The following is a 23,691-nucleotide window of genomic DNA, read 5'->3' as shown; positions in this document are numbered from 1 at the left end:
TCCCGAACCTCTCGAAAGGAGCCAGCCAAGCTTAAGAACCTAAGGAGACTCCCAAACATCTTGAAAGGAGGATTTCGAGCCTCTCATAAGAAGGCTTTCAAGCTTGAAAGCTTGAAAGCCCTTCTGGCTTTCAAGTTTCATGAAAGAAGGCTCCAAGACCTCTTGAACGAAGATCCCCGAGCGTTTTTAAAGGAGGCTCCCGAGCTTTTTGGAAGAAGACTCTCGAGCATTTTGAATTGAGGCTTCCGAACCTCTTGAAAGGGGGTTTTCAGGGCCTTTGAGCCTCTTGGAAGGAGGTCTCTAAGCCTCTTGAAAGGCCTCTAAGCTACACACAATATTTTTTACACAGTTGGTATTCTTTAATTACCCAGTTAAACTGATCATTCATAGATTTATAAATATCATCTGAATTTTCTTTGATTTATTGTGATTTTTTAATGGGGTTAATCGACTAAAACCCACCCGTGTAAAAAGAGAACCGGGTGTATTTGGAAAGAGGATTCTTAGCCTTAGCCTGAAAGGAGACTTCCGGGCCTCTGAAAAGGAATCCCTAGAAAAAAGGCTTTCGAGCTTCTTAAAAGAAAGCATACGATCTCCTTAAAAGAAGGCTTCGTAACCTTTTGGAAGAAGGCTTTCGAGCCTCTTGAGAACAAACTTCACAGCCTCTCGAAAAGAGCAATCCGAGCTTCTTGAAAAAAAGCTCCGAGCTTCTTTAAACGCCATTTGAAACCTCTTGAATTGAGGCTTCGGATTCTTTTAAAAGTAGTCTTCCGATGCCTTTTTAAGAGGGCTTCCAAACTTTTTTGCACCGGAGCTACTCATCTTTTCGGATAGAAGTCCTTTAAGCCTCTTAAATAGGGGCTTCCGAACCTTTAGATTCTAGATTTTAGTTCAAAAGTATATTCTCAATATATTATTCATTTCTATGTCTGAAACTCAATTATGCATATGCACAACATGTGATAGATTCAGTTCGGAAAAGGTACTAGATGGTAAAACCGCCCTTTGGTGGGCTTTGATCCCACGACCCCAGTACGCTAGACAGGTGCGTTCCCTACTAAGCTATGAAGGACCTCCGTCTATTCATCGTTATTCATTTTTTTTTTCGGTCAGATAGATTACATTAAAAATTTTCAAAATTTGTTCCTTAATCGTTATGTTCTTTTGGCCTTTTGTCTTATACCTTTTCATAGGTGGTAGACTTTGATTAAATGATCGCCATATATATTGTTCACAATATACAAAGTTTTGGAATAAAAAAATAACAAATATCAAAACTTCATCGATAATTTTTTATTGCAATTGGAATACATCCGATATTACGCAATTTTTTTTTTTCAATGTAGCCCCTGGGGCCAGCAAAGTTATCCCCAACGATACATGTATCCCAGGTTGAGAGCCGCTGGTCTAGAAGGTCTACTGAACTTGGAGAATGATGGCTTGAAAAAGTTTTAGGAGTTTTTCACAAATTCTGTAAGTACATCTCTAAAATCTAGCATTTCAGTAACCTGGAGGGTACCAAGAATAAAAAAATATTAAGAATTTGTATGATTTACGGAATCAAAACTATCTAATCCAAATGGTATTCCAAAAAGTTTTGGTAATGATAATGATCTGAATCTAAACTGCCTATTATCGCATATTTGTAAAATTTGCATTTTGGTTGATTTGGTAAATCATTTGTCAATTCTCCCCCATAAACTCAATCATTTCCAGCTTACCACAGATAAGAAAGATAGTAAAGCGTATTTTACTGTTGTGGGATTAGATGCAGTAAATTGAGCTTTCTGAACGATTCACAGGCTTTAATAAAATCTAATCAAATCTAATCACAGGCTTTAATAAAATGAACAAAAATGCAAGTTTTGCAAATATGCGATCATGGGCTGTAAAGAACTCGAGTCAGCTCCAGAATTTAAAAACATGGGTAAAAGCTAAAGCATCTTTAAATCTGCATAGATCTAAAAATCTGAAAAATCAGGAAACGTCTGAAACATCTGAAGCTTGAAAAAGACAATTCACTGTATGCAATCGCACGGCCACATAGTAGATAATAAAATATTTTTTATCTTAAAACTACTTTGGAAATCTATAGATTTTAGGGTATTTGTTATGAAATCAGGTGATTAGTTGGGTGTGGCAGATTTAGGAGATAAATCTGTTTTGAAACGATTTGATACGCTTTCAATTTATGTAATAAACAAGGTGCCCGGATTATCCTAAAGAAAATCTGGAAACTTTACTCTAAATAATTATTTTCTAGCTAGTAACTTAAATGTTTACACACTAACTGGAATAGGCTAATTGCACTAATGATCAGTTATGGGTCAGCTATAGGATTCACTTTTCGATAACAAAATAAAGCCTCATTGCGCCTATTCCAAATCTATTAATAAAAATTATCAAGAATGAAGCCGATACTAGATTGTTCATATACTATCGTTATAATGTATGGTATTTTAATTATGTTTCTTCAAATTGAGACATAACAAAATACGACTGACGCCACCGCGTTCCTAGGTTTGCTGAAACTTCTACTCAGTACTCAGTGAAACCAAAAGTCGATTCCCTATCAATGTCGATAAACTTGAATACATTTCCTACTGAAATATTCCAACCTAGCTAAATTCAAGTGTGGCTACGACTCATCGTCTTCAGGGAACGCATCAGAAAAGTATTGCCAAAAAGAAGAGAACTCACATCATTATCACTGACTAAGAAGGCCTGCTTGACTGCACTACTATTCAAGGATCCAGGACACGATGTCATTTGGACCAGATGCGTAAAATCAGTATGTCAATGCCAGATTATACGTGATGCATTATTGCAATTAATTACTTTGATGATCCTGTTCCGCTAAGCAAACAACTACCAGATATTCGAACCACTTTACGCCACTCCAAGCGATATGCATCTTCATCATTAAGAATCCATGATTAAATTCTGTGGCTTTTCGCTCATAAAGCATAAAATGAACGCCATAAAATTTACCTCATCCGATAATGTACACAGAGCAGAAAGGCACGGTCCTTCTACTATAATGTAAAGCCCGGTAAAATACGACACAATTACTTTATTCGCAACTTTTCGTCAATTTATCTAATCCGGTGAGCCACTGAGCCGGTAAGTGCTAGATGGCATTATGGGCAAAACTTTGTCCGCTTCTGTTACACTCGGTCAAAACGGCAGAAAAATAAATACCCTACTAAGTACATGCTAGGGGAAGGGATAAGGTTTACAAGACCAGCCTAAGTAATCCGCTTTTTTTTTCGGAGGGGCTTCTAGCGCTACAAAAGGAACTGGACCAACGATTAAACGAACGAACGAGCAAAAAGTAAACTTTTCTCTATTGTAAACTCTTATGAAAACTGCGTGCAAGGATTCCGATAATCTGCTTGAAGTCAACCACGAACTTTGTTAAATTCTTTATTTGTTAACAAAGTTGAGCTGGCTCATAGGGATTGCACTTTTTTTGCGTGAAGCAAATTTTTTGCTCTTTCTCCCTCATGAATTGAAAAGGATTAGTGGCCACCAACAAAACAAGTCATCGTTACAAAGTCAGCAACAGGGCGTTATTACGCAATGATATGGATATGTAATAACTAAAATGGAATTGCGATTCCTACTTCCCATGTACCTATATCTATGTGAGAACAAATCGGGAGTCATGTTTGATGAAACTATAAAAAAAATCATTAAAAAGCACATTTGCTGTATGAAACAAAAGCTAGGAAATATCGAGAAAGCTTATGTATCGATAAGCTCTAGCAGGGACACAAACCTGCTGAAATCTTATCGATTATATGCTTTGCATGGTTTGGTAAGCGCAGTATTCTACTAAATGTAATTATGTAAAATAATGATGTTTTGGCAAATGTGCTTTCAAGTAAGCATATGCGGTATTTCGAAAAATTTCGTTTAAGGGCATTCGAAACGAAATTCCGCGGAATTTGAGTATGGCGAAATCTGATATTTTGATTTCGTTTCGTATCGTAAAATTTTAAAAATTTCGGCTGAAAAATTATACTTTTAACGAAATTAAACGGAATTTCGCGGAATTTCGAAATAAATTTTTAATAATTCAAATTTTCATATTATAAAAAAATTCGGCTGCACCGCTGAATACAGTTTTCAAACTCTATCCAAAAATTTATACATATAAATTCCTTCACTAAATCTCATTACGTAGAGTAGAGTGGGGCAAAAGTGCGCGTGGGGTAAGAGTACGTTTTCGATTTTTTGAAGTAATGAAAAAAGATAAACTAGCAGCACTGCATCAGTTTGACAGGTATTCTGGCCAACTATTATCATGTGTAATTGTAAACGATTTGAATAAACAACAAGGGAGATATGGAGTTAGATAATTTTTTGGTCATTTTGCTAAAAATAATTGGGTTTCCGCAACTAGTATTTCATTACCATATATACGTTCAATCAGGTGAACATTATACCATTTCGGTAACCTATTGTATAGAGTACTTTATGGTACAGAACACCGATCCGGTTGGTTTTCCAAAAAGTCAAAACTATTACTTGAATAATTTTTGGGACTGTGGGGTAAAAGTACGCAGGAACCGGTGGGGCAAGAGTACGCATATGAATTTTCAAGTTATGATGTCAAACCCGTATCTCCTGCCGAAATAAGACTTCTTCCAAAGCGTAAAGATCCACAACTAAGAAAAAAGGGACAGAATTCAAAATTATCACAAGTTTTTAGGATTAGTTGAAGTAATTCGGTGTTAAAAAAGGACTTAGCGATCAAAGCACTGAAGCGAAATAATGAAATTGCATTAAGACTTGTTGTATACCTAAACATAGTACGAAAACACAATTTTATCTAAATTTTCATTTCATCAAAAGAAACATTCATAAATTACCCAACGTTTAGCTGGGAGGGGTTGCGAGATGTGTGACGATCCATATATTTTTTAGAGGATTCATACAAAAAGTGTAAGATAGGGGGGAGGGGTGATGAAATAGACAAATTTTACGTTACGTGATTGGTGGACTTTCTTTAAGGAAAATGCCTTTGTATACGCCACGCGAAACCTGATATATATTTTTACCTCTGTAGTTTTTTGTATATAAAAAAATGGTTTTTCGTATGAAAGTGCACATTTCTTAAGAGTTGCGTAATCTTCAATATTCCATAATAAATGTTCATTAAACATCAATCAAATTTTATTAACTCTTATTTGTGTTAATATATACTTAAAGCACATGATTGAATAAATGCGTACTCTTACCCACCCGATGCGCACTCTTACCACCGATGGGGTAAGAGTGCGTTTTTCACTTGTCTTGAAAAAGGGTTCTACTAAAACGAATCACAATAATTTCAATATTTTTTCCACTGGGTAACATAAAGGAAGAGTATAGGAATCATCGACACTGATTTGATATGCAGAAGCTTGCTTCATAAGGGCCACATGATCGATTGAAAACTAAGTGCGTACTCTTGCCCCACTCTACTCTACACTATGTGGGTCACTTTGTAACAATTATTAGTCACTCCATTTTGCACGCTGAACAAACCATATTAGTGTGTGACCCATGATTGTGGCGTTAGTGTAATACAGTTCTGTATCTTCAACAGAAATGGATTTAGATTTCCACTTGCAAATTTCTTCAATGTTTTAAAATATAACAAAACGTAGTGGATTAAATGGAAAGTACTAAACTCGTCTTAGACGATTGAATACATTCCACAAAAAGAGCTTAAAACAATTTTTCTGTTCAATAATTTGTTGAAAGTGTTCAAGAATAAAACGTTATGCATACCTATCTGTTGATTTAAATAATATTGTTCAGTGACGTAGAAATAATTTGTATCGTTTTGGTATGCTCTATTTTTATTTAAGTTAACTGAGTTGTGAATGTAAAATGTAATGTATTATGAGGCGATTGTTCGATCTGTGCTCTAGTTGTGGAAACTCTTCGATGAGCAAAATATTCCTCACTGGTCTACTGTGTATTGTCTGCTTTCCGTGTTCTTTTGATAGTAATCAGTTTCAGCAACCATTGTTTGAGAATAGTGAAATTGAGATGTTGATGTTACAGAAGTCTCCCTGATTTAGCAAATTTTTAGATGTTTGCAGATTAAGGAATGCTCCAGATTTGGAACATTCTCATCTGATATCTCATCTATTTCAGATCTTGGAACTCATTCAGATCCTTCCGATGGAGATCATTGTTATGACCTAAACTTTTATCTTCAGATAATTTTGATTCCGTATATCATATATAGAATTCGTATTCTTCGTATTCTAGATATAGAATATTCTCACATCTTCTAGATCCTGCAGATCCAGATGCTTCAAAATTGTACCGATTTTCTGTCACAATCGTGTCGGTGCGGTGCGTCTTCCGTAGGGCAGTTTGTTGTTAGTTTGGACGTGCTGCTGGTTTTAAAATTTATTATTTAGCAATAAACGTAAATGTCTGTATTTGCAAAGACTTATACATTATTCTCAAGGTCTGCAAAGATTTATAAGTGTTGATATTAAGCATTATATTTATTTTTTGTCATTTTTTTATCATATCATATATCAGTCATATTTTTTCAAGTGAAATCTTTTGTGATTGAATCTTTCGCTTCTCTTACATAAATAATGGATAGGAGGAAGATAAACATCGAGTTTTGAAACATATTGTATGGAAGATTCTAAACGAAATTAATTTGGATACACTGGTGACCGCCTTGCCAGAACAACCGACTGAATAGTAACAAGACAGCATCATGTCCTAGGTTTGGGAAAGGGTCGTTTGCCCGAAAACTATTCGGCCAAAACCCATCTGACCGAAAGTCATTTGGCCGAAAGGCTCATTTGGTCGAAAGGGTCGTTTGGCCGAAAGGGTCGTTTGACCGAAAGAGTTGTTTAGCCGAAAGAGTCGTTCAGCTGAAAAGGTCGTTTGGCCGAAAGGGTCATTTGATCTGAGTCAAAACGTGTTTTTGCCGAGAACTATGACGTTTTATTGCTAAAACACAGCTAAAACACATTATATAAAAATGCCCCTCACCATAACCAAAAAAATGCTCGCTTAATATTTGCAACAGACCTCAGTAAAAATAAAAAATGCCGATTTTTTAACTGTAATCAACAGCTTTCATACTGCTAAGATCTGTTGGAAAGACCATTTTCATGAATTTTGTTGACCATTTGCCTGGAGACTTCATTCAAGATGGTAATAGAAATTGAGGGGTGGCACATTGAATCTGTTGATTGCTGTTAAAAAATCATTTTATTTTTTTATTTTTACTGAGGTCTGTTGGAATTATTAAGCGATGAATATTTTTTCGTTGTTTAAGGTAAGGGGCATACTTTTGAAAATGTTTAACAGGTTCAAAGCTGTCCTTTTGTAAAATTAAGCTACATTCTCCCCATAGATAAATTAATAATAAAATTGGTTTTCTCCGCGGATTTTTTATTCGTTTTTGCCTTATGTATATAATGCAGAAAAAAAACTATTCAAAAAAATTTCCGGGGAAAAAATTTAATTTCGTTTCGTTTCGAAAAATTTCGAATAAAATGGACCTCGATTTCGTTTCGTTTCGAAGTCTCGGAAGTAAATCTGAATTCCGTTTCGTTTCGAACTAACAATTTAATTTCTAATTTTGTTTCGTTTCGTCAGAAAAAAATGTGTTATCGCATACCCTTACTTTCAAGCTTATAACAGTCAACTTTTACAAGAGAATACTTTCGCAGGAGTCCCATTCCCAGCACAAGACAAAAAAGCATAGTAGCCCAATGTGCTCACATAATAATTTGCAATGCCTGATTTTCATGGGAGTTCGGAAGAGTTTCACATTGGAATCCAAAGATTTTTTTATTTAAATCAAATTCGTGAACGAAGGAAGGCTGTTAGGTTGAAAGCCATTCGACTAAAAACCACAAGGCCACCAGTTATTTGGCCGAATATACCATTTGAGCAAATTTCAGCCTGTCGATAGTTGTTTTATGACCGAAATGATGTTCAGCCGAACAGGTAATTGAACGAACGAATCTCTTTTTCATTCGTCCTTTACGAAAGATACGCAACAACATAGCCAGTAACTGTCAATTTTGACTTTTAGTGGCCTTGTTGTTTACAAATTTCTATCCAGTTAAAAAGATATGGAGCTCATCCGCGCAATGCCCTATTTGGCCGAAAATGCTGTTTGGCTGAAATGGTCGTTTGACAGAAGTCGCCATTTGGCCAAAAATGTCTATTGGCCGGAATGAACAATAGAGGTAATAAACTATAGAGGACTATTGTCGCTGCGGTTCCCATTGTTATCGTCCCCAAACATGTTGGGTACCTATCTGTCAAAACGTTCTGATTTTTCCTTTGTTGACATTTAGTGCCCTATGCTCGTCAGCAAAAGATGTTTCGCCAGTGACGACAGCGACAATCTTCCTCTATAGTTTATTACCTCTATTGAATGAACATACAGCATATCGTATACGTTAGGCGATGACAGTGACTGTCAAAATAAAGGGTTAAGACAAATGAAGAATAGACAAAACAAAATGTCACAGATGAAGGAGTATCAGCCAAATAATCTCTAATTAATGATTAGTGAGCTGGTGGTAACCGATTATTCGTAATGGGCTCCACCCATCATTTCCCCCAGGAACTGCCTCCCAGCCTTGCTCCCAGCATTACTTCAGGCTGGCCCGGTTTTTCTCATCTGTCGCTCTTTGGCACTCCAAATAGAACCAGCCTTTTCGTTGATTTCCTTGAGTGGTACCTACCAAGTACCTCTGTTACTAACCTATATCCGAAAGCTAATATTGGTCAACACATAGTGAAATATCTATCCGAAATGGAACGGTCACCTGTTGATATTAAACCTATTGAAAATATGTCGGTTCACGGCACAATTAATAATAAAAATATAGCCCGTTTATTATCACGTGCTGTTTCCAATCGTGACCATTGCTGTTGGCAACGACCTGGAACTGCTTTAGTGCTGTTTATTTGTTTATCGATTTAAGTCAAATTTTGAATCATTCCTTCACACTGCAGTGCACTGTATCGGTATTCGTTTAATTGAAAAATTCTGCTTAATTCTGCTTTGAAATGACATATCGCAGTCACATTGTGGGACCATCACGCGTCTTCGACCATATCTACGATCCACTGTACGTAACATCGGACCAAAAGGATGTTTGCCGTGCGAATAAGGCCGCCCTTTGTCGCTCGGCTCCAATCGGTATCTTTCCGGTGTATCAAACCATGTTCAGCGAACTGCCCCGGATGACCCGTAACCATTACGTAATGCATCGGAATCCACTACCATACTATCCGGGAGTACAGGCGAACTCCGATCCAAAAGGATGCTTTATTCCGGATGTGTCGAGGATCCTTGGAACAGAACGGTCTAAATTCTTCTGCCACCCAACGGCTGGGGAACCGGGTACGGTGTTGAAACTGAGCGACAGTATGGAGGAGTTCTGCCATTGTGATCAATCGGTGGAGCCTCGCGTTAAGGATGCTTCTTCGCAAACAATGTATCGGGAATCGTCTGCTCAAACGCAACCCTGGATGCCGACAGCTGTGTTGAAGGATGGCGACTTGGGAACGGCTGAGATAGTTTATGTTGCGGAAATGCTGCACCATACTCGCTATCCAGGAATCAATGAGGTGGAAATCATTGAACGTGCCAGAAAGAAGCGAAATTGGGAATATTCGATGGGCAGTTGCGATTCTGCGGATGAGTGGGCTCAGCAGAAGCTCGTCCTGCAGATATTCGAGTGGGAAGAATGGGTAGCCAGAGAGCGTCAAATAGATCGCTACCAAATGCTGAGACTGCAATTGGTGGCAAAGATCATGGAAAAACGTGAGCGAGATACTAAGCAAGCCACCGAGAGCAAAATGGAGAACACCAAAAACAGGATTAACGAACAACGTAACAAAGCTATGGAGAAGTTGAAGATCAATTATGAGAGAAATATGCGCAAGTTGGAAAAGAAACGTAAAGATAATAAAATGAATAAATTCCGATCGCATCATGCGTCGAAACCGGAAGAAGCTGCCGTGACAGTCATACAAAGGAAGATTGTTTGTAAGAAGTCCTACGAATATGATCCCAATCTGATAGAAGTAGGGTAAGTAGTTTGCTAATCCTATAAAAATCATATCATATGTATTACCAATAACTTTTGTCAATTCAAGCTTGACAAAACTGGAGAAAAAAATAACCATCTCACACAAGCTAAAGGATGTTAACAATCAGCGTCCAGAGTTATGGAAGCCCAAAGAAGTATGCCGAGAATTCCAAAAAGGTTTCTGGTCCGACCATTTCCTGAGAAAACTATATGATTCGCTAAAAGTAAGCATATTTGTTATTATACAGGTTATATAGGTTACTCTTTACTATCTAAATCCATTATTTGTTTGTAGCACTTTCGTCATAAGAAGGACACTAGACCGGAAACGCCCAAGTGTTTGATAGTGGTTTCGTCTCCTACAGAAAGCCTCATCGAGTCTCCTCCCCGAGTCAGTGAGGAACGAGAAGACGATATGCTCTATCAACAAGCAATTCTTCTGCAGAAATTGATCAAAGGACGTGCCACACAGGAAATGATCCACAAAGATTACGCTACTGATCGCGATCTTGTTGAGGACCTCATTGCCACACATCGCTTACCGGTGGTAGAGGAGTTCTTTCCAATTGACCCCATCCAGACAGGAAGCGTCCGCGAGAAATATTTGCACATTCTACGTAATGAGCAACTGCTGGATGAGTTTGTGGAAACATGTACCAATGCACAGATGTCGTCCTTGATGACGACTTTAGAAAGGGAACTCTCCAGACTTCAAAACGAACGAAATACCCATGCATTCTACTTGCTAACCGAGCAAGAACGCTACTTCCGCGAAGCCCGTGAAACACGACACATTTCGGAGATGAAGTACCAGGATAACGAAGAGTTGTCGATCTATTTGGAGAATGCACTCCTGGAAAAAGTTGAAGGAGATAGTTTGGACGACACACGCGGAAAAATTCAAGAACTTGTCAAAAAGTTCGACAATGAAGCTGACAAGCGTATAAGCTCCATCGAAATGCCACCTCAGAACCAAGGAACCATCAGTTCCTGTATGATGGACGAACTTCTGATGCCGGATATCTACCGTCGCGTTGCAAGAGAAAACATAAAGATGAAGCAGAAATCATTGCTAGCGGAAGCTCACGAAGCGATTTTCCAGAAGATCGAAATTAAACCATTAGATTCCGTCCCAGAGGACGTAATGGAATCCTTAAGGAAGGAAGCGGTTGATACAGCATTCACTGAGGAAAGTCAAGGGCTAGAAGAACAAGCACCGGATCTTGACACGCGAAGCGAAGGCCAAATAATCATCGGCGAGATATTGAGCAATGTGGTTGACAGTGCTCTATCGGAAAATGAAGTAGAAGATATACCGGAAGATGACGGAACTAACTTTTTCGGACTGGATGTGGAGGGTGAAGAGGGCGAAGCCGAAGAAGAAGCTGAAAAAATGGCCATTCTGTTGATTGACAATATTATTACTCAAGTTTGTGGGGCACCTGAAGAGTAAATCTGCAAAGCAAACTTCTACAATGTCCAATGTAATGAAAACTGCCTACTATCGCATATTTGTCCCATATGTATAGATTTTTCTAAAAAAAAAATTGGGCTGATAAGCGATCACAGGCACAACAGAATTTTGTTGTTTTCAGTCAATTACCCCATTGATTTTTTTATTTTAGGAGCCTTTCTAATCTTGACTTTAGTTTTTCTAATGAATGTCGTTTTTATATAATGAACAATGAACATAATATTCAAAAAATTGCCCGTGGTTTAGTAAATTAGAATATTTTTGAATTCATGTTAAAAATAAAATAAAACAAAAACAATTTACACCATGTCCGTGCATGAAGCTGCACATGGTAGACATTACTCAATTCACATTAAAACTATTCAGCCCGATGCAGATATTGCATAAGGGATTTCAAAATTTCCCTAAAATTTTTTTTCAGAACTGCTTCCGTTAAAAAGTTCTCCAGGAATTCTTCTGGAACTTCCTGCAGGAATTCCTTCGAAAATGCCATCATGAGTTCTTTCCGAAATTCTTAGTAACTCTATCATAGTTTTATTCTCTAATACATTTTCAAAGGATTTATTAGGAGAAACTCTGGAAGAATTTCTGAAGAAATCTACGAAGAGATCTCGAAGATTTTTCGAGGAAACTTTAAAAGAAATCCCTGCAGAAATATCCGAATAAATTCTTGGCGATTTTTTATGATTACTTTTTAAAAAAAATCTTTAGGAGATATCAAATGAATTTTTTGGTTTAGTTGGAACTGCTAAGAGAGTTTTTGAAAGCATTTGAAAGAATTCCTAAAGAAATTTCCAGCGGAATCTATAAAGGAATTTCTGAAGGAATTTCCGGAGGAATTCTCAAAGGAATTTATGAAGAAATTTCTAAAAGAATTTCAGAGGAAGTGCCTACTGCTGTTTCTGAAGTAATTCCTAGATTTATCCAGGAATTCCTTTGAAGTTTTTCCGAGCAATTAATTCGCACATAAAAATTCCTTTGGAGATTCGGCCAGGAATTCCCTTAGAAATTGCCTCAAGGAGTTCTACAAAAAATTCTTCTGAAACGACTTCTGGAAAGTCGTTCGGAAATTCTTTCGGGTATTCCTTGGAACTTCCCTCAGGAATTAGTTCGGAATTTTCTCCACGCATTCCTTAAGAAGTTTGTTTAGAAAATTCTTGGGAAAATCGTTAAGCTATTCTTCCGAAAAATCTTTCAACAATTCTTCTAAGAACTCTTTTGGAATTCCTAAATTTCTTTAAGAATTCCTGAACAAGTTTCTGAAGGAATGCCCGAAGAAATTCCTGAAGGATTTTTCAACGTAGCTCCTGAAGGAACTTCAGACAATCTTTAGACTTCGTTCAAAAATTTGGAAATACCTTCTGAAAATCCTTCGCAAATTCCTTTTGAAATATCTGTTGGAATATCAGGTAGTGTACTCTAGTATTTGTTATTCTTAGAGAGCGGGTTCCCTTCTTCTGGCCAACAATATCTACGGAAACTGTTTTATAAGTTCCTCCGGAAATTGCTTCACAATTTCTCCAAAAAATTTCTATGAGCTCCTTCAGAAATTCATTGACGGATTACTTCGGAAATTTCTTTATACTTTGGAAATTTGCTTAGGAATTTCTTCGAAAATAAATTTACGAATTCCTTCGGAATTTTTTTTAGAAATTCCTCTAAAGGTTTCTTGGTAAGTTCCATGACAATTTTTCCTCAAATTCCCATAGGAATCCTTTCAAAACTACATATAAGCAATTTCTGGAGAATTTTTACAACTTCTCCGGGTAATCCTTTGAAAATTCCTCCAGTAAATTCTTTTGCAACTTTAGGAAGCTACCTACAGACACTGAAAAAACTAGCTATGTACACATCGTTAATTCGTTCGGGGATGGTGTCGAAACGTCGGACAAATATACATCTTGTGTTAATCTTCAAGACTGCGTAGCCGTTCTTAAAATCGAATAAAATATATAGTCCATTTCTCAATAGTTCTAACTTAATACAATGGAGGTGGTGAATGATTCATTCGAAATTGTTCCTCTAACTTCTTAAACAGAAAATTAAAATGAAGCTAATTAGTTTTGAAATTTCCACAGCTCTTGATTTTTGTCTCAAGGTTTTTCTACCTATTCCGTTTTGCAAGTGCGTATGTCCCGTTTTTTCCCCAAAGTGATCTGGTCAGCCTAACACTAAATAAAGTTAGAAATGCCATTAAGGAGCATCGGGAGAATGAGCTTCCAGCTAAAGAACCTAATTTGTAACATGTAACATGTAATGCTTAAGGATCCTAGATTTTTGTCAAACAGATCATTGTTCGAAATACGAGTGAGGCATGAGAACGAAATTTAAAAAAAAATGTCACGGAATATCATGACATTAATGTCGTTTGACACTAATTCGGCTCTCACGCCGCCGATTTCAGATTTAGAGCAATGACCTATTAGAAAAACTTTAAGGATCCTTTATAGCAGCGGTTATTAACCTTTTTCTTGACAGATACCCCTTCAAACTTTTGCATTATTTGAGGTGCCCCCTCTTGAAAGTAGGCTTCCAAGCCTCTTGAAAGAATAATTCCGAAGCCGTTGAAGGGAGGCTTCCGAGCCTCTTGAAAGGAGCTTCTGAATCTCTTGAAAGTAGGTTTCCGCAGCACTTGACAAGAGGTTTCGCAGTCTCTTGTAAAAAGGCTTTCGAGTCTCGAACGGCGGCTTTTGAGTCACTTAAAAGGAGGCTTCCTTTGCATCTTGAAAGGACGATTCTGAGCGTATTGAAAGAAGAATTCCGAGCTTCTTGAAGGGAGGCTTCCGAGGCAATTGAAAGGAGGTTTTCGAGCCCATTAAAATAAGCATTCCGAGCTTTTTGAGAGAAATAATTTTAAAATAAAAAAAAACAATTTAATAAAGAGAAAAAAAATGAGAGAAGGCTTCTGTTTCTCTTGAAACGAGGCTTCTGAGCCTCTTGAAAGCAGCTTCTGAATATCTTGAACATATACTTCCGCACCTATTGATAAAAGGCTTTTAAGCATCTTGAATGGTGAATTTTGAGCTACTTAAAAGGAGGCTTCCTTTGCATCTTTAAAGGATGCTTCTGAACCTCTTGAAAGTATGCTGTCAACCCTCTTGGAAGAAGCCGAGCATCCTTCCTAGCTTTTTGAGAAAAAGGCTTTCTGCCCTCTTAAAAGGAGGCTTCCGAGCCTCTTAAAAGCAGGCGTCCTGGCCTATTGAAAGGAAGCTTTTGAGTCACGTGAAAGGAAGCTTTTGAGCCTCTTGAGAGGAGGCTTCCCAGCCTCTTGAAAGGAGGCTTTCGAGCCTCTTGAAAGGAGGCTTCCGAGCCTCTTGAAAGGAGGCTTTTGAGCCTCTTGAAAGGAGGCTTTTGAGCCTCTTGAAAGGAGGCTTTCGAGCCTCTTGAAAGGAGTCTTTCGAGCCTCTTGAAAGGAGTCTTTCGAGCCTCTTGAAAGGAGGCTTCCGAGCCTCTTGGAAAGAGGCTTCCGAGCCTCTTGAAAGGAGGCTTCCGAGCCTCTTGAAAGGAGGCTTCCGAGCCTCTTGAAAGGAGGCTTCCGAGCCTCTTGAAAGGAGGCTTCCGAGCCTCTTGAAAGGAGGCTTCCGAGCCTCTTGAGGGAGGCTTCCGAGCCTCTTGAAAGGAGGCTTGAGCTCTTGAAAGGAGGCTTGAGCCTCTTGAAAGGAAGCTTCCGAGCCTCTTGAAAGGAGGCCTTCCGAGTTCTTGAAAGGAGGCTTCCGAGCCTCTTGAAAGGGGGCTTCCGAGCCTCTTGAAAGGAGGCTTCTAAACCAGTTGAAAGGAGGCTTCCGAGCATCTTGAAAGGAGGCCTTCCGTGCATCTTGAAAGGAGGTCTTCCGAGCCTCTTGAAAGGAGGCTTCCGAGCCTCTTGAAAGGAGGCTTCCTGAGCTCTTGAAAGGAGGCTTCTGAGCCTCTTGAAAGGAGGCTTCCGAGCTCTTGAAAGGAGGCTTCTGAGCCTCTTGAAAGGAGGCTTCCGAGCCTCTTGAAAGGAGGCTTCTGAGCCTCTTGAAAGGAGGCTTCTGAGCCTCTTGAAAGGAGGCTTCCGAGCCTCTTGAAAGGAGGCTTCTGAGGCCTCTTGAAAGGAGGCTTCTGAGCCTCTTGAAGGAGGCTTCCGGGCCTCTTGAAAGGAGGCTCTGAGCCTCTTGAAAGGAGGCTTCCAGAGCCTCTTGAAAGGAGGCTTCTGAGCCTCTTGAAAGGAGGCTTTCCTGAGCCTCTTGAAAGGAGGCTTCTGAGCCTCTTGAAAGGAGGCTTCTGAGCCTCTTGAAAGGAGGCTTCTGAGCCTCTTGAAAGGAGGCTTCTGAGCCTCTTGAAGGAGGCTCTGAGCCTCTTGAAAGGAGGCTTCTGAGCCTCTTGAAAGGAGGCTTCTGAGCCTCTTGAAAGGAGGCTTCTGAGCCTCTTGAAAGGAGGCTTCTGAGCCCTCTTGAAAGGAGGCTTCCGAGCCTCTTGGAAGGAGGCTTCCGAGCCTCTTGGAAGGAGGCTTCCGAGCCTCTTGGAAGGATGCTTCCGAGCCTCTTGAAAGGAGGCTCCCGAGCCGCTGGAGAGGAAGCTTCCGAGCCGCTTGAGAGGAGGCTTCCGAGCCGCTTGAGAGAAGGCTTCCGAGCCGTTTGGAAGGAGGCTTTTGAGCAGCTTGAGAGGAGGCTTCCGAGCCTCTTGAAAGGAGGCTTCCGAGCCTCTTGAAAGGAGGCTTCCGAGCCTCTTGAAAGGAGGCTTCCGAGCCTCTTGAAAGGAGGCTTCTGAGCCTCTTGAAAGGAGGCTTCCGAGCCTCTTGAAAGGAGGCTTCCGAGCCTCTTGAAAGGAGAATTTCGAGCCTTTTGAAAGGAGGCTTCCGAGCCTCTTGAAAGGAGGCTTCCGAGCCTCTTGAAAAGAGGCTTCGGAGCCTCTTAAAAGGAGGCTTCCGAGCCTTTTGAAAAGAGGCTTCTGAGCCTTTTGAAAAGAGGCTTCCGAGCCTCTTGAAAGGAGGCTTCTGAGCCTCTTGAAAGGAGGCTTCTGAGCCTCTTGAAAGAAGGCTTCCGAGCCTCTTGAAAGGAGGCTTCCGAGCCTCTTGAAAGGAGGCTTCCGAGCCTCTTGAAAGGAGGCTTCCGAGCCTCCTGAAAGGAGGCTTCCGAGCCTCCTGAAAGGAGGCTTCCGAGCCTCTTGAAAGGAGGCTTCCGAGCCTCTTGAAAGGAGGCTTCCGAGCCTCTTGAAAGGAGGCTTCCGAGCCTCTTGAAAGGAGGCTTCCGAGCTTCATGAAAGGAGGCTTCCGAGCTGTCGTAGCCAAGCAAATCCGATTCACTTTTGTTTACCGACGAAAACAAGCGTAGAATACCGAAAGACTATCCACGTCCTCACGCCTCAAGAATAGAACACTGAATGACGCGCAAACGCAGTTTCATCATCATACCGCTTCGACCGGGTAAACGTTTTCTCTCTCTAACTTAATCTCTTTCTTGTCGATAGACGCTTTTGCTCTCTTTCATTCCATTTCCGCCAAAATTGATGACAGCAAGCTTAAATCCCACCTTCATTTCGAACCTTGTGTTTACACTCTAATTGAGAAATGACAAATACCTTCCAAGAAATCAAACAATCTGATCCAAAATTATTTGGATAATTCACGTCCAGTATATTCCCCACACGAGCATCTTGAAAGGAGGCTTCCGAGCCTCTTGAAAGGAGGCTTTCGAGCCTCTTGAAAGGAGGCTTCCGAGCCTCTTAAAGGAGGTTTCCAAGCGTCTTGAAAGGAAGCTTCCGAGCCTCTTGAAAGGAGGCTTCCGAGTCTCTTGAAAGGAGCCCTCCGAGCCTCTTGAAAGGAGCCCTCCGAGCCTCTTGAAAGGAGGCCTCCGAGCCTCTTGAAAGGAGGCCTCCGAGCCTCTTGAAAGGAGGCCTCCGAGCCTCTTGAAAGGAGGCCTCCGAGCCTCTTGAAAGGAGGCCTCCGAGCCTCTTGAAAGGAGGCCTCCGAGCCTCTTGAAAGGAGGCCTCCGAGCCTCTTGAAAGGAGGCCTCCGAGCCTCTTGAAAGGAGGCCTCCGAGCCTCTTGAAAGGAGGCTTCCGAGCCTCTTGAAAGGAGGCTTCCGAGCCTCTTGAAAGGAGGCTTCCGAGCCTCTTGAAAGGAGGCTTCCGAGCCTCTTGAAAGGAGGCTTCCGAGCCTCTTGAAAGGAGGCTTCCGAGCCTCTTGAAAGGAGGCTTCCGAGCCTCTTGGAAGGAGGCTTCCGAGCCTCTTGGAAGGAGCCTCTTGGAAGGAGGCTTCCGAGCCTCTTGAAAGAAGGCTTCCGAGCCTCTTGAAAGGAGGCTTTCGAGCCTCTTGAAAGAAGGCTTCCGAGCCTCTTGAAAGGAGGCTTTCGAGCCTCTTGAAAGGAGGCCCCCGAGCCTCTTGAAAGGAGGCCTCCGAGCCTCTTGAAAGGAGGCCTCCGAGCCTCTTGAAAGGAGGCCTCCGAGCCTCTTGAAAGGAGGCCTCCGAGCCTCTTGAAAGGAGGCCTCCGAGCCTCTTGAAAGGGGGCTCCCGAGCCTCTTGAAAAAAGGCCTCCGAACCTCTTGAATATAAGCTTTCGAGCCTCTTGAAAGGAGCCTTTTAAAAAAAAAAACTTCCGAGCCTCTTGAAACGAGACTTCCGAGCTTTTTGAAAAAAGGCTCCCGGCTCTCTTAAAACGAGGCATCCGGGCCTCTTGAAACGAAGCTATGAATCGAACTATTCGAAAGAAGACTTCTGAACAACTTCCGAGATGAACCAGCCAAAGGCTGAAAATCTCAAAAATAAAGCTAATAATAATAATAAATTCTGAACATGTTGAAAGGAGGTGTTCGTGCTACTCTGAAGAAAGCTTCCGAGAAGCGTAGAAAGATGCTTCTAAACCTCTTGCAACGAAGCAATAGAGCTTTTCTGAAAAACCCTGCATGCCCCTCAAACGAAGGCTTCCAAACCTAGATTCTAGATTTTAGTTCAAAAGCATGTTTCTAACATATTATTCAACATTTTGTTTAGATCAGGTAGATTGCATTGAAGATTTTTTAAATTTGCTCATTAGACATTTGTCCGTTTGATATTTTGTTCCGCAGCCCTTTATACGCTGTTCTAGTTGAGGAGCGCAGGGTTCAATAAGCTTTGATTTACTGATCGCCATGCATATTATGTACAAGACAAGGTGAAATAAAAGAATTACAATTAGCATTAGCATTGAGAAATTTGCACAAATTCGTAGGTGGTACAAGCCAAGATTATTGTATGAGAGTAGCTGAGAGTATTACTTCCATCCGTTACCTCAGATATTGATTTAGGACTAATCACTATCTCTTAGATGGAAGCAATGCACTGTGCAATAGTCGAGATATCTCCTGGCCATGTCCTTTCAAATGCTGAGAAGGGAAAGGATGGTTAGTTGGACACCTACCTGAGATGCAGAGAACTCTACGACCTCTCATAGGTGCCTCGGGAGGTTTTGGGATTGTGTGGAAGGTACAGGGGTACATGTACCCCAAGTTGAGAACCGCTGCTTTAAGGGATACATGTTTATAGGAAAATCACATGTCTCCTCCTCTTCCTATTTGGCCCTCCTTAGCCGTGCGGTAAGACGCGCGGCTACAAAGCATGCTGAGGGTAGCTGGGCTCGATTCCCGGCAAGTCTAGGCAATTTTCGGATTGGAAATTGTCTCGACTTCCCTGGGCATAAAAGTATCATCGTGCTAGCCTCATGATATACGAATGCAAAAATGGTAACTTGGCTTAGAAACCTCACAGTTAATAACTGTGGAAGTGCTTAATGAACACTAAGCTGCGAGGCGGCTCTGTCCCAGTGTGGGGATGTAATGCCAATAAGAAGAAGAAGAAGAAGAAGAATAAATTCCCGTCATTGTCTGTGAGGAACTTTACGAAGTCCTACACTTTTTTTGTTGGGGCGTCGAAGTATTAAGTTAGTTGAGGAAAAATACTACAATACAAATATTTCACTATTCAAAGGGGCGCGGACACAAACACGAAGGAACAAAAAACTACGATTTTTGGAAATTGAAAATTCATTATGGATTTATTACTGCCCAATATCCTAAACTTTTCCCATTCTGAACAATTGAAAATAATAAAAAATAGTCGAAGTACCCTGCCTAAAGCCGGTACTTTAGTGGGCATTAGAAGGATAAGAAAAAATAATTTTAGAAAAAAAAGTCAAGAGACAAATGCGAAAAGAGCAATAGGGTTGGATTATTGATTTCCCGTGCTAAAACCCTTTTTCATGAATATAAGTGAGAGAAAATCTACGAATATAAATAACAAGAATCTTTACAAGGGAAGAACATTTAAAAGTGTAATTTTAATTATTCACATGAATATGGTTGGCGCATGTGAATAAATGTCCAATCTTATAAATTCACAGTCCTTTTTGGTCGAAATTGATTAGAATTACGCTAAAAGTAGCCTCACACCTCGGGACTCATGCAATTCCGTCGCGAAAAGTGAAACAAATCCAGGCTAATTTATAGACTGGTTCACAGCTCGGATTGTCGGAGATTTCCACCGGATTGTATTTTAAATCGGGCCGGAATTCTAATTTTCTGAAACAGATTTCTATAATACCCGCCTGAAATTTGCAGAAAAGTTTTTAGTCTGTAAACTAACCTTAAAGTACGTGAGGACCGAAATCCGAACAAATTTTCCCTCGGTTTGAAACTGTCATAAATTCGATTTTCTTCAGCTGATTTATAATTTATTTTTTAATGTCGTGGTTTTTTATAGTGGATGATATCGAAATTTTCAGAAAGACTTTGAATGATTCTTAATGTTTCGAAAAGAATCAAACAATAGAAAAATATGCCTTCGGAATAAGCAAAAAAAAGTCATTGAAATGAAAATGTATGTAAAAATCTCTCATTGTCACCTGTTGTCATTAACTGTTGAAAAACGGGACAAATTAAGGATTTTTTAGATTACGACGGGACAACACAAAAAGGTCTAAAAAACGGGACTGTCCCGTTAAATACGGTACGTATGCACTATAGGATTTCGGGCGGTCATTAATCGAAAATGTCATGTCTTCCGAATTATTTTAAAATATTTTCTCTCCATTGTCAATACTCTAATTAAGAGAAATTCTGAATTTGAAGTCTCTAGGTGCACTAGTTCCAAAGATATAAGGTGGCAAAGTCAGAAATGGGTAAAAAAGTTAGCAAATTTTCTGAAAAAATATTTTATTTTCAACTATTTATTGAAATATTTTTAAATGTTTTTTCTTCAATGTTAATACATCATTACAAAGGTTATTGTATAAGCTTTTAAATGGTGTGCAAAAACTAATGGTTACACTGTGAAAAAAATTGAAAAAATGCGGAAGCAATATTTTTCAAAAACGACGCTATTTTCAACTTTGATAGTGAAGAACTTTTTTTCCTCAGGAATCCCCTGGTTCTTTTATGATACACATCAAGGACAAAGCTTCGACTAAAATGTCCCGAAAGAATTTCTTGCCAGTATTTGCAATTAACAGAGTTAAGTCACTCTGATTTTTTCATTTGTTTTTTACCGTGTTTTGCCTCTCTCGTACCTCCAAGGTTAATGCTCATTCCAAAACGAATGTTTGATAGAAGGCCCGAGACCCCTAGTGGTATATATCAACTAACTCAGCGCGAAGAATTGAGGTGATGTCTGTATGTGTGTGCATGCGCGTCTGTATGTATGTGCGCAAAAGAACGCAATCGCCATTTAGACACTTATTTGTGTCCGATTTTCTCGCAACAAGTTTCATTCGACGGAAATCTAGTCCCATCGTTTCCTATTGAAAATGGGTCAGACTGAACTATGCGCTCAAAGGGTATGGTCAAAATACATTTATTGGTAATAACTTCGACTTTATTTATAACCATTTGAGCTCATTTAATTAACTTTTCAAAGGAGTAAATGAATAAAACCCCCAATGCAATGCAGCACAACGGTAACGGAAGGATTTAACAGTTCGCTCATATATTTCCTGTCAAATTTTACCGTTTCCGTCGCCATTCCGCTGAAATGCGTTTGGGGCTTGAGTGGTTTGAGTCATTCTCTAAACCTAATTTTCTGAGCTATTCATTAGCTACTGATGGAGAACTAAATATGAGATTTCATAATATGTAAATATTTATAAATCTCCTGGAATCAATAATTCCGACATGTTTATTGCAAAAGTAAAGACGAACAATATCTTAGTTAGAACGGAGCGTATGAAATTCCTGCTAGTGTTCATGAATGTCTGGCTAATGGTAGGGAAATATTTATTCACTCATCTACACTTTGAGGTTCACTGGCTGAACAACCAGCGGAAAGTCAATATAAACAGTTGAAGAAATTTAGAACTCATAATGCAAGAAAATGATCAAGAGAGGCAAATGTTGACATTTTCCTTCGTGCCTTACATGAATCAGATCCATTTTAAGCTCGATTTGGATAACGAGGAGGCGTTGGAAAAAATTTTTCACTTAGTTATTCTTATGCCATGCGTAATTTTGTAATATTTGAAGATTTTCAAAAGTTCTTTATCTTCTAATACTTTAGATGAATTTATCTCATCTTCCATCGTTGATGGAATTGAAGAAAATATCATTGAAGACTTAAACCTTGACACAGAAAAAGAATGATGCTGTATATAACTTGTAGAAATCATGAAAACAAATCAAAAGTAATTCAAATAGTGTTGTTATTTAAATTAAAAGAATTTTGCTTTTCGGAAGAATGGAGCATTCTTACATTCCACAATGAATGTCCACATTTTTTGAGAATATATTAATCTCATTTTTTGAATAACTTGTACACGTAAAATGTCATGGGATTGCGATTTCTAATTTGCTAATACCCTTTTCAAAAGTTATTTTCAATTCTGATTATTTGATTAACATTTAATGCTTTATGATCCTTCAGATCCTAGTACTTTGTCAAACAAATTGTTCTAAATACAAATTGTGAGGCATGAGAGTGAGAACAAAAAAATATCACGGAATGTCATGAAATTAATGTCATTTAACATGATCGCCGCCATAATGTCCATAAATTGCTGAACTTAGTTTTTGTCAGGCCCCCTCCCTTCCCCTAAAAAAAACGCACAAAATTTAAACTCCCCAAATAGGTTTGCTTTGTCACGTTAATCGAACCTATGAAAAAATAATTACGTAATTCATAGACGATCCCCAAAGGGGGGGGGGGGGTTGGAAATTGTATATTCATGCTATTTCGACCATACACAGCTAAAACTAAGTGGAAAATCACTTTAAAAGTCCAATTTTATTTTTGACCGCTCGCTTGTATGGGGATCCCCCATAGTGGTATGGTCAGCCTATTTAGTGTACCCTTTTTCAATTGTAGTACAGTACAATATGTAGTACAGATTTCGAGCTCCCGCAGCTACTATTGTTGTCTATTCGAAAATGTTCTCTATCCAACGGACTATAAACGGACAATACTCGTGATTAGGATGTGAAAACGCATAGGGGGAATATGGATAATATGCGCCCACTAAGCCAATCTCTAGATTTAAGTAACGTTGATTCCATCCGATTCCTGCCGATAGCACTGGCCATATCTGACATACGATTTGATCATGATCATACTACTGTTTGTATTTCATTAGACTGAAATTAAATTTAAAATGCGCTAGAATATTTGACTAAAATTATCACACTCTTCTGCACAAATCTAGTGTAAAGAACCCCACACATAGGATACGTTTGCGTTGCATTTGACACATTTCTCATAGAAAAACTGTAAAATTCTTCACGTTAGTCCATTTCCAGGTTATTTGTCAATAAAGAGATTTTTTTTATCAGGGGAAAAAGCATTAAGGAAACGATCCACGAAAATGCGTAAAAAGAGCCAAATAGCATTTTATATTTGACTTTTTATTAAACATATTTTGGTTGAGCTTTCTCAATAAATGCTTTCAATTTTTTAGTAGCTTGCAATTTTGAGACAAAATTTGGATTAACCAAAAAATGTGATTTTACATTTTATACATATTTTCCTTATAAGCGGTTTCATCAATAATTAACCACCTCTTCTTCTTATCGGCACTACATCCACCACTGGGACAATGCTGCCTCGCAGCTTAGTGTTCATTTAACACTACTACAAAATTTAAACTGAGAGGTTTCTAGGCCAAATTACCATTTTTGTATTCGTATATCATGAGGCTATCACAATGAAACT

At 39.3% G+C, this 23,691-nt stretch overlaps 1 protein-coding gene across 1 annotated transcript; it reads left to right on the top strand.

Annotated features, from left to right (window-relative positions):
- The first annotated feature begins 8,965 nt into the window (after positions 1-8,965).
- Positions 8,966-11,717, top strand: LOC134217115 (cilia- and flagella-associated protein 91-like). The gene is made up of 3 exons (XM_062695896.1): positions 8,966-10,091; positions 10,159-10,315; positions 10,387-11,717. Exons 1-3 carry the CDS (start codon positions 9,064-9,066, stop codon positions 11,542-11,544), a joined length of 2,343 nt encoding a protein of 780 aa, XP_062551880.1. The 5' UTR covers positions 8,966-9,063; the 3' UTR covers positions 11,545-11,717.
- The last annotated feature ends 11,974 nt before the right edge of the window (positions 11,718-23,691 follow it).

This window comes from Armigeres subalbatus, chromosome 2, assembly GCF_024139115.2.
Source record: "Armigeres subalbatus isolate Guangzhou_Male chromosome 2, GZ_Asu_2, whole genome shotgun sequence".
NCBI lineage: Eukaryota > Metazoa > Arthropoda > Insecta > Diptera > Culicidae > Armigeres > Armigeres subalbatus.
Note: the sequence above shows the minus strand (reverse complement) of the source record. Positions and strands in the feature narration are given on the sequence as shown.

Coding starts and splice junctions, on each gene's coding strand:
- LOC134217115 (XM_062695896.1), top strand. CDS start 9,064: ATGACATATCGCAGTCACATTGTGGGACCATCACGCGTCTTCGACCAT. Junction 10,092..10,158: donor CCCAATCTGATAGAAGTAGG/GTAAGTAGTTTG, acceptor TGTCAATTCAAG/CTTGACAAAACTGGAGAAAA. Junction 10,316..10,386: donor AACTATATGATTCGCTAAAA/GTAAGCATATTT, acceptor ATTTGTTTGTAG/CACTTTCGTCATAAGAAGGA.